The sequence below is a fragment of the Calonectris borealis genome, chromosome 4, assembly GCF_964195595.1.
Source record: "Calonectris borealis chromosome 4, bCalBor7.hap1.2, whole genome shotgun sequence".
NCBI classification, from domain to species: domain Eukaryota; kingdom Metazoa; phylum Chordata; class Aves; order Procellariiformes; family Procellariidae; genus Calonectris; species Calonectris borealis.
In genome coordinates, this window is record NC_134315.1 from 10,995,792 (window position 1) to 11,010,908 (window position 15,117).

Genomic DNA, 15,117 nt, shown 5'->3' on the forward strand with positions numbered 1-15,117 from the left:
CAGCATTGAAAGAATTGAAGATCTTCATGGAAAATAAATGTGCTGAAAATTTACGTTTTAATGACATTGCACTTTCTGACAAAAACTTGTCAATTTTGGGTTTTTCCCCAATAGAATTTTTTGAACTCATATCCAAAGCTCAAAGTAACAGAGCAGATGACCAACGTGGACTGCTAAGGAAAGAAGACCTTATTCTTCCTGACTTTCTTCGTTTACCGCCCACTGGACCAGAACCATCCTCATCTACTCCCACAGGCCCTAAAGGCCTCAACAAGCGAGTTTCAAAAAATGATGGCAAGGATGGATGTACATCACCAAGTGGAAAACAGGAGTCCGTACAAAACTTTAATGAAAATTCAGTTAAGAAAATGGGTTATTCAGAAAATAAACATAAATCTGCTTTGACAGCACTCCACAGTCAGAAGACTTTCAGTGTTCCTTTTAATACTGCATTGTCTCCAATTCCGCATGCACAGGAAAACAATGCAACAATATGGAAAAGGCAGTCAAGAGAGTTACAACCTGAAGGCATACAGATGGTAGATGATGAGAATGTGGCAGACTTGACTCTTGTGGCTGAAGGAGATATTAGTAGCCCTAACAGCACTTTGCTACCACCGCCACCACCAACACCACCGTCAGACATCAGTAAACTCACAGAAGCCAACTATCCACCCCCAACTCCTTTTGCAGGTAATCAGGAAAAATCTGGATATCAAAGATCCAATTCAGGTATTTCTAGATTTTAATAGTCTTTCCTTTCATGTAAAACTACTTTTCCTTGGCACTGTTAATCAGTATTTGGCACCCATTAAAACAAGAAAGAAAATTCTCTCTGCACCTTAATTTTTTTACAAAAAAAAAAAAAAAAAAAAAATTTCATTGCCTTAGTCTGTCCTAACTGTAATATTTCTGGTTGCCTTTAACAATGAACTTTTGTTTGGATTTAGCATGTGGCCAAAAATGGACACATGCAGACAAACCTTTAAAATACATCCATATGCTATAATTATCTCATTCTTTACCCTAGGAGTACAAAACAGGATATCAGCATTTTGAGCTGCATAACACTGTTGCGTTCCAGATTTTCTGATCCATTTGCCATAATGAGATACATGATTAGGGTTTGGAAGTTTAAGTGCTTTAGCAGGAACCCTAATTATGTGTTGAAAATTACAGTACTGTTTATGATTAAGATTTGAAATGGATAAACCTTAATTTAAAAAATATTTCTCTAATAAATGAGATATTTGTGACTAAAAATAAAAATGTTACAGTTTTTTTTAACCCATACTTTGCTACACAGAGAAATAGATTGCATCTATCACACTTTCTCGCAGAATATTCACATGTGAAATAGCTCTTTCTATTAGATAATTTTAAAGAAAATATGTAACTTTTTTTAGGATGTAAGTTTCATGGTCTAGCAATATCACAGAGCAATATTAGCCCAAGGCCGAAGTATGGAATTTCTTTATAAACATGGACTCTAATAATAATTGCTATTACCAGAAACAAGAGTTTGAAGACAATGGGTGTTGTGACATTGACGTTTTACAGTCATTGTACTGTACATTTTAATGTAAAATATAAGAAGAGGTATCTATGTGCTACATTTATTTTTGATGTTTCACAAACATATGGTGCCATAATTTGTATGATCACATTTCTTTGTGATGTGGGAATATACATTTTAATTATTTATCTTTTTACACAGAGTATTTGATACTGTTCTTTATCTGTATGGTTGATGATTTGTAAATACTTCTTTGGTTGTTGGATGCTTAGAAATGGCAATGCAAATTATTTCATCCTCTTGGTATTTTAAAAACAAATTCCTTTATTAGTAGTATTTGAGAAATGTTCTATAAGCGCTACCACTTAATTTCTGAAACTGAGTATTGAACAGATTTGTAACCAGTGCCTACGAATAACAAAACCACAAAATGTACTTCAGACATATTGATGTGTATTATGCATAGATTTGTGTTGGTGTCTTTCTGATAATATGACAAGTGTACAACATAGGTATCAATTTGCATATTTTTCAGTGAGAACTGTTAAAAAAACCATTTGCACTTAAAAAAAACTTCATGAATTTACAATATTTTAATGCATGCCATACGTTTCTGTGTAACCACTGAACTGTAGCTTTCCCTTTTCCCACTTTCTACTTTTTACTTTGTAGAAATCTTTGTGTAGTTTTCACATGTATTTTGTATCTTTGTTCTCTCAGGAGTAATAAATTCTAGACCTAGTTACGCAAACTGGTTTTAAGCTTTGATTTTCTTCATTATTTAAAAACAGTTCTTTCAGTCCTGGATTAAGAATTCTGATTGAAATTATCTTCTAATAACAAACAGTTTAACAGATATGAACTAGCAATTACCATGAGACAAAGTTGACAAACGTTATATCTGTTAATAAGGGCAAATGCTGTCTTGAGATGCTGATGGGTCACATGTGAAATCCGTAGCATTGACATGTGCACCAGGAAGCAGATAAGACAGGAGATTTCTTTTAAATGAGTCATAACAGGAACTCCTGAAAGGAGAGTCTCTTCTGTCTTTGGGTTCTTGGGCTAAACTTTATATTCATTACTTTCCTTCTTATTTTAAACTAAAGCAATTCTTCCCTGGTTTTTAAGAAATGCGCTGGTGATCTCAGTTCATTTGATGTGGAGTAACCAATATAACAACCTCTTTATTTGGTAGTCTTGGGTAAGAAGTGAAGGGTTGGATGAGTGCTGGGAGACCGCACTACCCTTTTTATTTTTAGAGGTGGGCCCTACATAACAGTACGGTGAAGCCTAATTTAAAAAAAAAAATACTGCAGGGAAGCTTGTGGTGCTGTTACCTAGGTCTCGTTGTGTTCTGGGAGCTGAAAATGTAGTTTTTCCAAAAGTCACTGTGTTCCCACTTAGTTGTGGGCCTCCATGAAAGAAAATGAAGCAGTTGAAAATACTGTAGCAGTTCCCCTTTTAAAATTACTCAGACTTTTCCACAACAAATAACTAATATCCTACATACTGAATTTTTTTTTTTTTTTTTTTTACAAATTTTAATTTTCATGCATTCCAACTGGTCTACTCTACTTTCACTGGTGATTCTGTTTTATTCTTCTGTCATAGTCACCTATGAGAGACCTTCAAGTAATCAAACAAAATAATTTTGGAAAACTGAAATCTTAGTTTCTCTTAGCTTTGTGACAAACCAGATTTTAACTGTTTTTTTGAGGAATAACAAAAATCTAAAAGAAAGATATAACACACCTTTTTTGGCTACAACCTTATTGCATACACTAACTCTAATCTACACTCCTCTCACAGTACACTACTGTTTTATGGGAACTGTATTCTACAAAACAACGGTGATTTTATGGAAAAAGTGGGCTGAAACAAAACTTTTCTATTTTCATGATTTCATGGAGTTTGCATGGAAAGACTATTCAATGACGTACAGTAATTATAATAAAGACTGCTGGAAACTATCTCCAGTCAATAATCGATACTTCAAAGGACTAAATCATTAATTATGGTTGCTTTTTTAAGTGCTTTAATGGTTCTTCATTCATAATCTCCTATCAATGGAAAATGCATTTCTGATTGGTTTATTGAACTAAAATGTTGGGATAAAAAGAAAAATAATGACTATATAATTTAAAGTGGTCTATAATCTTGGTTTCAAATTAGTATAAAGGCAGATGACATGTATTCTTACACTATGCGTTGGGCTTTTATGCATTGGGTTTATATATGCTGGGAAAAGGGCTGGGGAGGGATGAAGTAGTCCCTCACATTCTGCAGGGGACAATTCTCTAACTGCAGACTTATGTAGCGAAGTCAGGCCGATATCCATCCCTGTAACGGGTAACTCTTGAGGTTTTTTTCATTTAAAGATCTAGAAAGCAAAATATGAATAATGGAAAACAGCAAAATGAGGTTTGCATCGCTCAGAGCTTTTGAGAACAATTTTTCAAACACAGATCTTAACTTTCTTAAATAAGTGAAACGTGTTTATACTGTAGTAATATTTAGCTATGAAGTACATATCAAATCAGTTTGCAATACAAGAATCATTACTGATTCTAGTTGCGTTACTCATCTAGAAGCAAATGTCTTTATTTTTGAATAAGCCTGCTAGTTCTGGCAAATTTCCCGCTTTAAAAATCAGGGCTTTCAGGAATCTGCACACTAATTCTGAAATGCGCTTACTTCATGTCTCTACATATAATGGTGGTGGTACCCATCTGTGGAAGAAATAACTTAATTATTGTGTGGTGTAATTGGCTTGAAGTGATGCATTCATTTTCTGAAAGTGTTAAAATACTGATTTAATCTCTTTGGTTTTGTTTTTTTTTTTAGATTGCATGGTATAGTCTAGGTACTTCAGGGAGTACTATTTCATCCTTAGGACAATTTGCAGCAATCCAGACTGAAGGTGCAGAGACTGTAGATTTGATTCCATCAAATTGTTCTTCCTTCTCTTATTAAAAAAATTCCCTCCCCCCTTTTTTTTTTGCATTCTGGATGAGAAATATTGAAGTTGCAATTACAGTCAATGGAATTATTGCCTACCAAGTAAGAAGGTATTTCTTTGAGTAGATGTATAGACTGGATCCAGCAATTCAGTCGAATAAAGAGTTTATTCAAAACTCCCTTTTGATAGGTATATAATGTCATTGGTTAAGGTAGAGAGCCAGCTAAGGAAAATAAAAGCATGGTAAACTCTCTGGAATTACACTTGAATAATAAGGCTATGAAGATAAAGGATGAATTTAGACTGTATAAACAATTACTTAATTTGTTCTGAAGATACCGCGTTGTTTCGGAAATAGATGGGCAATGGTATCCTCAAAATAAACTTGCTGCTTTTCTTGTTGGAAAGAATTATTTCAGAAATGGGATAGTTAGTGCTAAATACCAGTGCTAAATTTTTTTGCTTTGAAAGATAAATTACGCTGAAGTAAAATGCAGGGTGGATTCTCAGAGCCTGGGGCTGGCTATTGTTCCCAAAGACAAAAAAAAAATTCCCAACTGCTCTTTTTTATTATTCACAGAGAGGATGCAGTACGCTGCAACCAAGGAATAGCGATCAGATAAGATCAGTGGTATTTCTATGACTTTCACTTTTTGGCTACTAAACTTTTCAGTTATAAGGGTAATGAATTCCAAGTGCGATAAACTTTGTGATAGTTAAGGAGATTAAAAATGATCATGCGTATATCTTAAAAGTAAACCTTTATTTTTGTAATAAATTCTATAATATTTTATGTAATTAATATTTTACATAATCCCTTAATTCACGTGGCATATTTTAGAGAAAATCCAGCAGTGTTTCCTATGTAAATCGATAGCCATATAAATGAAAGCATAAATGAAAAAAAATTTAAGAAAAGGAAGAGATTATGACTAAAAGATGTAAAAAAAAAAAATGTAAAAATCATTATTTCTAACAAAGGCTGTTGTCCTGCAGTTAATTATATCCTTACTGGCTCTGTGTTGTTTTATAGAAGATAATTGGATTCTGGATCAATATAAGGAAGTACTCATGGGGATCGAGTAATACTAAGGCCAGAATCTGTTAATCCTCTTTTAATCAGAGCATGATTAAATTGGAGAATTACATGTAGTACAGGACTGAGATCAATAATAAACAAAGGAGAAGGAGACGCATGTTAAGAGTAGACAACGGGGAAGCGAGGAAGGCTTTGAGGGATAATTATTTGAAATGTGCACTTATTTCAATCAAACATCAAGATATGAATTTTAGAGAGAATTATAATTTTAACACTGACTAGGTAAAATGTTAGAAAAATCACAACTGCTCTTTGAACCAAATGCACGCAGGCTAAAACCAGATCTATTCAAACGCATGACTTGCATTTGGACGTTCAAATGAACTTAGTTGAATTATTAGTTGAAATGTAACTGGTAGCCCTGCTAAACCACATTTCAGAATTTCTTAATTGAAAAACAACATAATGAATGGGAGATTAAATTAAAACTGATTGAAGTAATTCAATCTGCTATTTCCCAACATAGTACTCTCTGCGATAATTAAACCTGCTGTTACTGACTACTGACGGAAAAGCAAACCCAATGTTAACAATAAATGCTGGAAGATCAAACTGAGGGCTGAATACTTTTAGACTGTTGCAGAGGTGTTTTGTCACGCCTATTGCTTGGAAAGTGTTCAAAAATTATTTCAATTTTTGCGGTGGAGAAACAGAAAGTTTAAGCAAATTGGCCAGTGTTATCGAGGGCATGCATGTCACATTGGATCAAAGTTTCAGCATTTCTTATTTTATTTCTTCTCGGACTGTTCCTGGCTTTTAAATGACGTTGTGCGCAGTTGCCTTCAGCAGCTGTTGTAGCCATGTGTACAAAAGGTCACTGCCCGCAGCAAACACAGTTTGCAGTGTTTCCTTTTTTGATTATGTGTGCCCCTGGTGAGCAGTAGGAGTCATACCAGCTCCCTCTTCTATGTAATACTCAGAAATTGTCTTTCCAAATAATGTTTTGTGCTTTGTTCTTCTTGCAAATGCTTTTGAGATGAGTGCAATGAAAGAATTTCTATCCGCCCTGTGTTTCTAAACTTAATGCTGCAAATGTATTCCAGAAATTCCCAGGACAAAAGTAAATAGACTGATAATACAGAGTATTGCTGCTTTGTAGAATAATCCATGTCCTAGCTTGATGCCCTCATTGTTACTGAGTCAGATTTCAAGGCCCTGAGCATATGCTGCCATTGGTGTTTCATCATGCAAGTGAAATACAGCGTATAAAGTCAAATTTCCTTTGAAAAGATTTAGCATAAACTGTAGGTAGGAACCTTTTATTAAATCCTCTTTCTCCTCGGTGTTGTATCAGTTAAGAGATAAAAGGAAGGAAACTTTTGAAGGGAATTTAACCTGCAGAATTCTAAATCTTAAATGTAAAGTATCCTTTTCCCTTCGGAAGCATAAATCACTTTGCAAACTTAAAAAAAAAAAATGGTTACAGTACTAACAGTACATCAGCCAGTGTGGAAGTCATTTGTCTACCACTTAAAAGAATCCACATCTGGGAAGCCTAAAATTTCACCATTTCACAACAGTTTAGGGTAGGAAGGGAGAAGTGTCCTTCCCAGAGTGAAACAGCCAGATTACATGTATCTTAAGGAAAAAGTGTTACTCATACTGAAAAATTTCCAGAACTTCGAAGTGAACACCACTGTAGAAGTGACCATCACAAAGCTCCTTTTTTATAATCTCATGTAAAAAAAAGCTCGCTCAGCCAGCACGTTATCACTTTAGGACAGGTTGTTGCATGGAATCAGAGATGAGAACAGTATCTGCCCAATCTCCCGCATTAAAGAACACACCAGTCTATGAATTTGGGGACTGAAAATGACTCATTGCGTTTGGAGGTGGTATATGCCAGTAAATAACCAATTCCAGGAGTTGTTCCGGAAAACTTTGGTGATTTCTTTTCACAAGAGTTATGTTACTTCAAATAGATTCTTATCTGCTGTAAGTCAACACAAAATCATTAAACTGGAGCTCATTCTTCTTAACTGAATACCTGATATTCTCTGACATTAGAAGTTGAATGCCTGTCATCAATGGTATAGAAGTCAGCAGAGTATTCTTGTTATCTTTCAGTAGAACTGAGAGCCATCTAAATGGTAAATGGTTTTGGCAAGAACAATAGGATTTTAGCAAAGGTAGAATGCTAAGTGAAACACTGAATCTACATGGAAGAGGTGTCTGTCTATATGGAAATGGTGTTGGGAAAATTGTGACAGAATGTTAAATTCTATTCCATATATGAAATCCACTAAGTATGGACTTCCAAATGCAGAGTTCATCTCTTATAGTGAAACTTAATAAATGTCTACTTGCTTTTATAAAAGAAGATAAATATGGTGTGAATGGAACTATATTGAGTATTGATCACTTAAAAATAAAGGTGCTGAATTTCAGATCAGATCTAAATTATGCTTTAACAAGTGAATCGTAACTAAAATTAGCATATTGAAAATAAATGGATCTAATAATTATGGTATAGAAATAGTATCATTGCAAGATGTTGTGGGTGGACCTTTAAATCCCAAGCATCTGCACTGAGTTATGGTTATTTCATCCTATCATCTACCTTTGACAGTTAGTGCTGTTCCCGAAATTTCCAGGTTTTTTGTAACCTCGTCTTTGCCTGGAATTTGGCCGAATGCTCCCTTGGTCCTAAACTACTTGGAAGACAATGTCTTCCAGAATCTTGCTTAGATCTTACTTAGAGCTTGAGGAATATTTTATACAGAAGAACAAAAATTCCCTTTGTCTTCCTCTGTAACGACACTTTTCCATAATCATGATGTTAAATACAAAGAGCTTGAGAATAATACACAAAATCAAAATTCCAGAAAAAGAGAAATATTGCTAAAGGAAATCAGAGATCAGCCAAAACCCTGCCTGATCGTTTCCCTTTTGAAAAATGCAGACCGGTACACTTATCCTTCTAAGCAGTCATTTAGCTGCGAGTCTGTAAAATAGCAGATCTCCAGTTTAAAGACAGAAGACAACAGGCATCATCCCATCTTTAAACCAGCTGGAACATATTAATGGGATCAGATGCAGAAGAAAATTCCCTTAGAGCTGCATGGAATGCTTAGCAGGGGAGCCGAAGATTACCGATAGGCATAATCATGCTATTCCAGTCTGTTTGGAAATTAATCTGTGCAACTACTGCTCCAAGCACTGGCTTCCTTTCCCTTCTGAAGTTAGGTAGGACATTTGACAGATTAGATTCAGGAAATTGTAATATCATTCCTGACATGCTTTATGCAAGGCAAAGCAATCCGCAGCGATACCCATGGAGGTTTTCATCATTGCAGTGCAGGAATATGTGAGGAGAAATTTTATCTGTGAAAGCTCTCTGCACCTTAGATGGTGCCCTGCGTAGCTAAGTTTGCTCGGGTATTTGTTACTCAAAAAGAGACTATGAGAAGGAGACCAGTGCAGAACTGTCGTAGGCATCATTTAAGCTTCATTATAAAGCTCCACTGAGTACATGCAAATCTGGAGTCTATTTAAAACTTGTGGGATACATTTATACACAAACTGTTTTTGGGAATCTCTCCTATTATTCGTGCTAAAAAGCCTTGCTTCATAAATGCTTTGTGTTTAAAAATGAGAAGAAAAAGCACATTAAAATATTTTTTCAGTGTAGTGCTACTCTTGAAATCTTCTTCCTGTTTGGTGTAGATGAGCCAAGATCTTTTCTACCCTGCCAGGAAAAGAGAAATCATCTTCACAGTATCACACCTTGGTAATTCCATATTCTTTTGAACCAGTATTTTAGATAAAACCTTCTCTGTTACTGTCCTGCCTCTAGTAGTAATTTATTAGATGCTTCAGAGGGATTGCTCCTGGGAAGGGCATTAATAGAAAAAAACTGCCCATAGTATAGATTTATTCCTCTTCAGATGCGTTTATGTCTTGTGAAGCCCGAGAGCTAACATTGACCTTATTTTTGCTTTGTTCCTATTAGACAACTTGCAAGCCCAGTTGCTCCGTGTGGTGCCTCAGTGACACCATAATTCCAGGACTTAATGGCATTTCTTATATGTAGCTGTAGACAGACTTAGCAACCAAATAAATACAGCAATACTTACACCTTCCATAGCGTTCCTCAGCAGGAGTTTCCAGCTCTTTCATCTGTTGTACCCTGTTAATGCAGGCTGTATCTTTTGACTCTGGAAAGTGTCTCAGCTTAGTTCAAGTCAACAGAGCTATGAGACCTTGCACCACCATCAAAGTTGTTTCGTTACATTACCTTTAGTAGAAGGACGTATTCTCGGTACTAGGACAAGTGGATGACTCATGCTCTGTCAATGCAAACTATTCGGTGTAATTTATCGTTAGTATGGCCTTTTTGAAATTAGTATCTCTTTTAAACCAACATGAAAGGAGAATCAGAGATCTTCCTTAAAGGGCATAGAATAGTAGATTAAAAAGATGAAGAGTACAATTCAGTACATTCATGTTAAGATAAACATTTTAGAATAGAAAAATAGCATTTTACACCACAGCCATGCAAACAGCAGTTAAAATTAAGCCAATGTTTGGTTGAAGTAGGAAGATGTAAACATGAAGTGTAATGTAATCCCATTAAATGTTAGCTGTAATTTAGTAGGCTGGAGTCGTGCTGGGCTAACAGGGCTGAGAAAGCTTTCTGCCTTCTCTCTGCTATTGCTTAGCTGATTTGTTTGGAGTTTGAACTAATTCCTCTGGATGTGAAAAAAAGCAAGCATTACTGATGTGGAATATCCACATTATTAATGTGGGGCTGCACTGTAGCTAAAGCACTAAAATAATACTGCACTACTTAGAATTTTAACTTATTTTCATTAAATAGAAAGCTTTAACCCTTGAGAAGACCCTGGAGTGATTTGATTGAAACAGTATGAAATAGCTTTTCTTGTCTTTTTGTTTGCATTTTTTCCCTTCTTCATATCAAAAACTTCTTGATTATGACGATTATCCATTGAAATTTATTTTTCTTGCAAAAAACACTGTACACATCACTTTATGAAACAAACACAAATAAAAGATTTCAAAGCCAGCTATGGGATTTAACAACAGAAGTCTGATGGGATTTGTGTGACTAAATGTGCTAGTCAGACACTTGTGTACTGTGGTAAATAGCTTAAAAATGGTTTTAGGTAAGAGATGTTGGACAAGATGGTATCTTTTAAAAGACCAGCTGATATACATGGAATAAAGAAATTAAATGTGAAATGGAAGCCCTTACTCAGGTCTGACTTTGTGCCTTCAAAGGTCTTCTATTTTTTTCTTGGATATCAGTTGGTCTAACAAAAGCAGTTCCCTTTTCCTGCAAATTTTGCCTCTTTTTATATCATGATGGTGGGGGCACCTCACCTACAGAAATCATGTTGATAACCATGGTGCAAATAACGAAATCAGCTCCTTTTTCATCCTTCCCTTCTTGTTGCCTGTTGAAACAGGCAAACCAGCTTTATCTGCAGTTGCTTTAACAAGTGCCTAGCAGTTTGCAGTGTCACGCCTAACGCAAAACTACCTTTTGGGGAGCTCAAGGTTTTAATCTAGGCTTAACTTGGGATAGTAACAACTTTGTATGAGTAGTGCTAGAGAATAGGCCCGAACCCTAAAAATTGTGATTTTAGAAGCGCTGCACCAAAAAGAAGCTTCACGGTTAAAAAAATCACATGTAACTCAGGTGTTTCTTAAATGTTTAAAGCCCTCCAGCAGATTAAGTTATTTCTTTTCTTCTTGTCCTGTAAACCGTGGCCCATAATTGCTTGGTTGCAGTTCATGACAGTGAACTGCAACTTCAAATCATCCTTTCTTAGTCTGCTAGAGAATTAATCTCTAGCCAAGTAAAAATAATATGTCAGCAGGGATCTGGTATTGGAGGCCAGTTCAAGTCAAGTAACATCTCCTGTTCTGCCCCAGTGGAAGCTCTGTATTCTTCTTCTTCACCTTTGGGTTTGCTGGTGTGGGAGTTTTTGTTCTAAAGGGGTACAAATTTATACTAAGTAGTTATTTTTAATGGGGTCTTTTTAAAAACTCTGAAAAATGCTAAATTAAGACAGATGCATATTAATATTTTACATGTCTCTTTGAGATCTACTGTTTAGTTACCTACTTGGTACGTTAAGTCTCCTGTATGGGGCAGAGGAATGTCCCAGTTGACTATCTACCATTAGGACCTCAGGGGAGGCTGCAATATTGAAAACTGCTAAAAGCCAGGAGATACATAACTCTTCTGTTTTGTGTTTTTTGTTTTTAATTCTTCTGTTAGGTGCAAACCACAGAAAGAAAAAAGATTCACAAGGGACTTCAGGAAACTCTTGTGAGCAAACCTCGCACAAAGCGAAGACCAGCCGAAGCTTTAGTCCTCCTGGTGCGAGAGAGAACCCCAGTACAGAGCTCCCTGTAAACAGGATAATTGATGTGGATGGAGTCAAACTGGAAGACACTGGGACACGCTCCTGTGACGATTCTGAAGGGAACCTCAGCTTTGAAGGTTACATCTCTGAACTGAGATCTTGCCAAGGGAGGATGAGGACTGGAGTTTATAGGACATCAGACCTTCCATCTCTGATTACTGTCAAGAGTGAGAAGAATAAGGGCACTGAGAATCAGTATAAAGCTACTTTTGTTTAAATCTCTGTTTTTAATTAAGAGTTTTGGTATTTTTGCTTGGCATCAGCAGCAATGGAGATATCCCTTAGAGACATGTTTCTGCAAGTTATAAGTTGTTTTCAGTACCCGTTGCCTTCAACGAGCCTGCCAGACCGTCTCTTCTGATATGAGTTAGAACCCGTAGAGTGAAAAAATAGTATTTCAATGAAAGTATTGAGCTATGTGGTTTTGTTCTCTTACCGTTTCAGTATCATTTTCCCTGGGATGATTCCATTGCACAGTGCAATTAAAACTATTATTTCCACCCCTACCTTTCTTGTCTTTAATAAAGACAAACTCACTTTAAATTCCCCTATCCAAACTTTTCATTTAAGGTAATTTCACTTTAATCTTCTAATGTTTTTTCCCGGTCTCCAGGATTCCCTGTGTGTCAGTAGACTTTTGAAGTCGAAGTAAAATCAGTTACTGGTACAAAAAGATTAAGATTATTTTCTTAATACCTTCCTATCTGTCTCATAACATTTGGGAAGAGGTCCAGGTGGAATTCAGTCTTGTCTAATGCATTGCCTGGATGGATATATGCAATAAGACTGTTGTTATACAAGCAGTAAGAAGCAAAAAAAAAAGCTGTGAATTTCCTGTGCTGGGAATAATAGCTGCTCCTGTAGCCAACACTGGTGATGTTTCCATACCAGAAATGTATATACTAATTACATAGTGGTGGGAGGGTCATCCAGGTCCCTACTCATCACTGCTCTTGGTCTCTTAGCTTTGGGAGAAGGCGGATTTTGTTACTGCTCTTCCAATAAGCGATTAAGTGCCCCTCATTCTTCTTGTCATTAATTCTAGTTTCAGTTAATCTTCTAGCCTTGGGCAGAGTTTTGAGAAAGAAAAGGTACTTAAGACTACTGAACATGTTGCTTTTGCCACACGCTCCTTTTCCTTCTTTCCCATTCTTCAGAAGAGGTTATGAGTCTGGACAGGGAAAGGGTACACAAAGAAATGAGAGTGTTGGACCTCTGCTCATCAACGTGAGACAATATTGAGTGTATGTATTGAGACCTTCTGGTGGTTCACTGCTTTGACATTATTTTGAGACTTAAAAGGTCATGTTTCATAGCTCCTAGACTGCAGATCCACACAGGCAGTAAGTCTAAAGCATTACAGTAATTATTCATTAAGTTCTCTTTCTTCGCTCCTAAAGCCCACCAAGAATCGTGAATTTTCGGAATAGCCGAGAATACTGGAGGCAGTCATCAGTTTCTTAAACTCAAATCTATAAGATGAGAAAGAGGTACTTGTGATTTTACAACAGTAAAGTAAGATTCCTAAAGCTTAAGAGTTATACATCAAATACTCCAGTGATATAAATGGACATAGCACCCATTAGCTTTAATACTTTAATTTGTTTCTCCTGCTAAGTGATTTTGCTCTTGATATTGAGGAAACCCCTTGTTAACATTAGGCTCAACTCAGTGTGCGACTGAACGAGGGTATAGCCTATGAAATAGATGTTCTTTAAAAAACTTTCAAGATTAAAACCGATTTGAGAATCACGCTAAAATCATAGTGGTGTAACGATACTAGAGCCTTGGGGAAACACAGCGGGCAGCAGCTGAGGTCAGAACGAGGAGTGAGTGAACAGCCTTGGAAACCGATGCAGCTGGGTACCACGCTGGCATGGACTGCGCTGTTGAGATACAGCCATAGCATGCTCTATGCGGTCCGACTTTGCAAGCACTCGGACGATACCTGTGCTGAGGATAGGGGGGGAAAGCTTTTATACTGATCCATAGCATATGTTGTTTTGTATTGTACTATATATATCCTGTGTGGGACAAAACATAACAAAACAGTCATAGCCCAATGATGTGAAAATATTTAAGTATCTATGTATTTTTAAACTGGTTTTTCCATGTTTCTTTTTTTTTTTTTGGTAGTATTTTGCTAATAATTGCCCATGAGGGGATATTTCTTTGCACAGATAAATGGCCACATTTTTTTCCTATCCTCTGGAAAATTAATAGCTTTGTTCTAATCAAAACCAACATTACACCAGTCAAACTCAAGAGAGGGCTTTTTGACCTGTGATACGCTTTGCACTTTTTGAGTGTTTTGGAAAATCAAATCCTGACTTCATACAGGTAAAAACTTGAAATTCAAATACAATAATTACAGATCTAATACAGATCAGTATTTTAGATGAAACAAGGTTGCTTATCTTACATTGTGCAAGTGCGCTTAAGTGGCTTTTAGTGAGCAATACAAAATTCTTCAGCTGGAAAAAGAGACAGCTGAGGGGAGATATAGTAAAGTCTGAAAAATCTTGAGTGCCATGGAAAGGGATTGACTCTTCACACTCTTTTCTAATACAAGAGTCACCATCCTTGGAAGTATTTAAAAGATGTGTAGATGAGGCGCTTAGGGACATGGTTTAGTGGGCATGGTGGTGTTGGGTTGACGGTTGGACTCGATGATCTTAGAGGTCTTTTCCAACCTTAATGATTCTGTGATTCAATGATTCTGTGATTCTATGATTCTATGATTCTAAGAATTAGGGACCGTCAGATGAAGCTAGTAGAAGCCAGGTTCAAATCAAAAAGTTGGTTCTTCACCTCCTCCTGTTTTCTTTCCGCAAGCTGCTGTGCTCAGAAAAAAGGCAAACAAACCCACTGTTTTTAAATTCTGAGTGCAGCAAACTGGATTTGATTGTATCAAGGATTCAAAGGGGATTTGACAGCATGGGAGAGTCAAGCTGTGCGCAGGAAAATGAAGGATGTGAAAGAATGGAGTTTTCTTTAACATAGGGAAAAATCTTGGCACAATGCCTGGAAATCCTATACACAAAGGGACATGGGAAAAACCGTTCCTCCCTGTGCTGTACTGTTATGCCAGTTATTGGCATATTGTTTAAAACAATGACTTCTTAGCTAGGACTCATGGAAATTC

The 15,117-nt window shown here is 36.4% G+C and overlaps 1 protein-coding gene across 2 annotated transcripts in view; it reads left to right on the forward strand.

Annotated features, from left to right (window-relative positions):
- The window catches only part of RGS12 (regulator of G protein signaling 12), an 89,768-nt gene extending 77,579 nt beyond the window's left edge, over positions 1–12,189 (forward strand). The window contains exons 17-18 of one of the 2 annotated variants that reach the window (XM_075148636.1): positions 115–732; positions 11,825–12,189. In XM_075148636.1, coding sequence (XP_075004737.1) covers positions 115–732; positions 11,825–12,189 — 983 coding nt within the window. Of the gene's footprint in view, positions 1–114; positions 2,259–11,824 lie in introns of those variants that run through there. The other variant, XM_075148635.1, reaches the window with a different exon arrangement.
- The last annotated feature ends 2,928 nt before the right edge of the window (positions 12,190–15,117 follow it).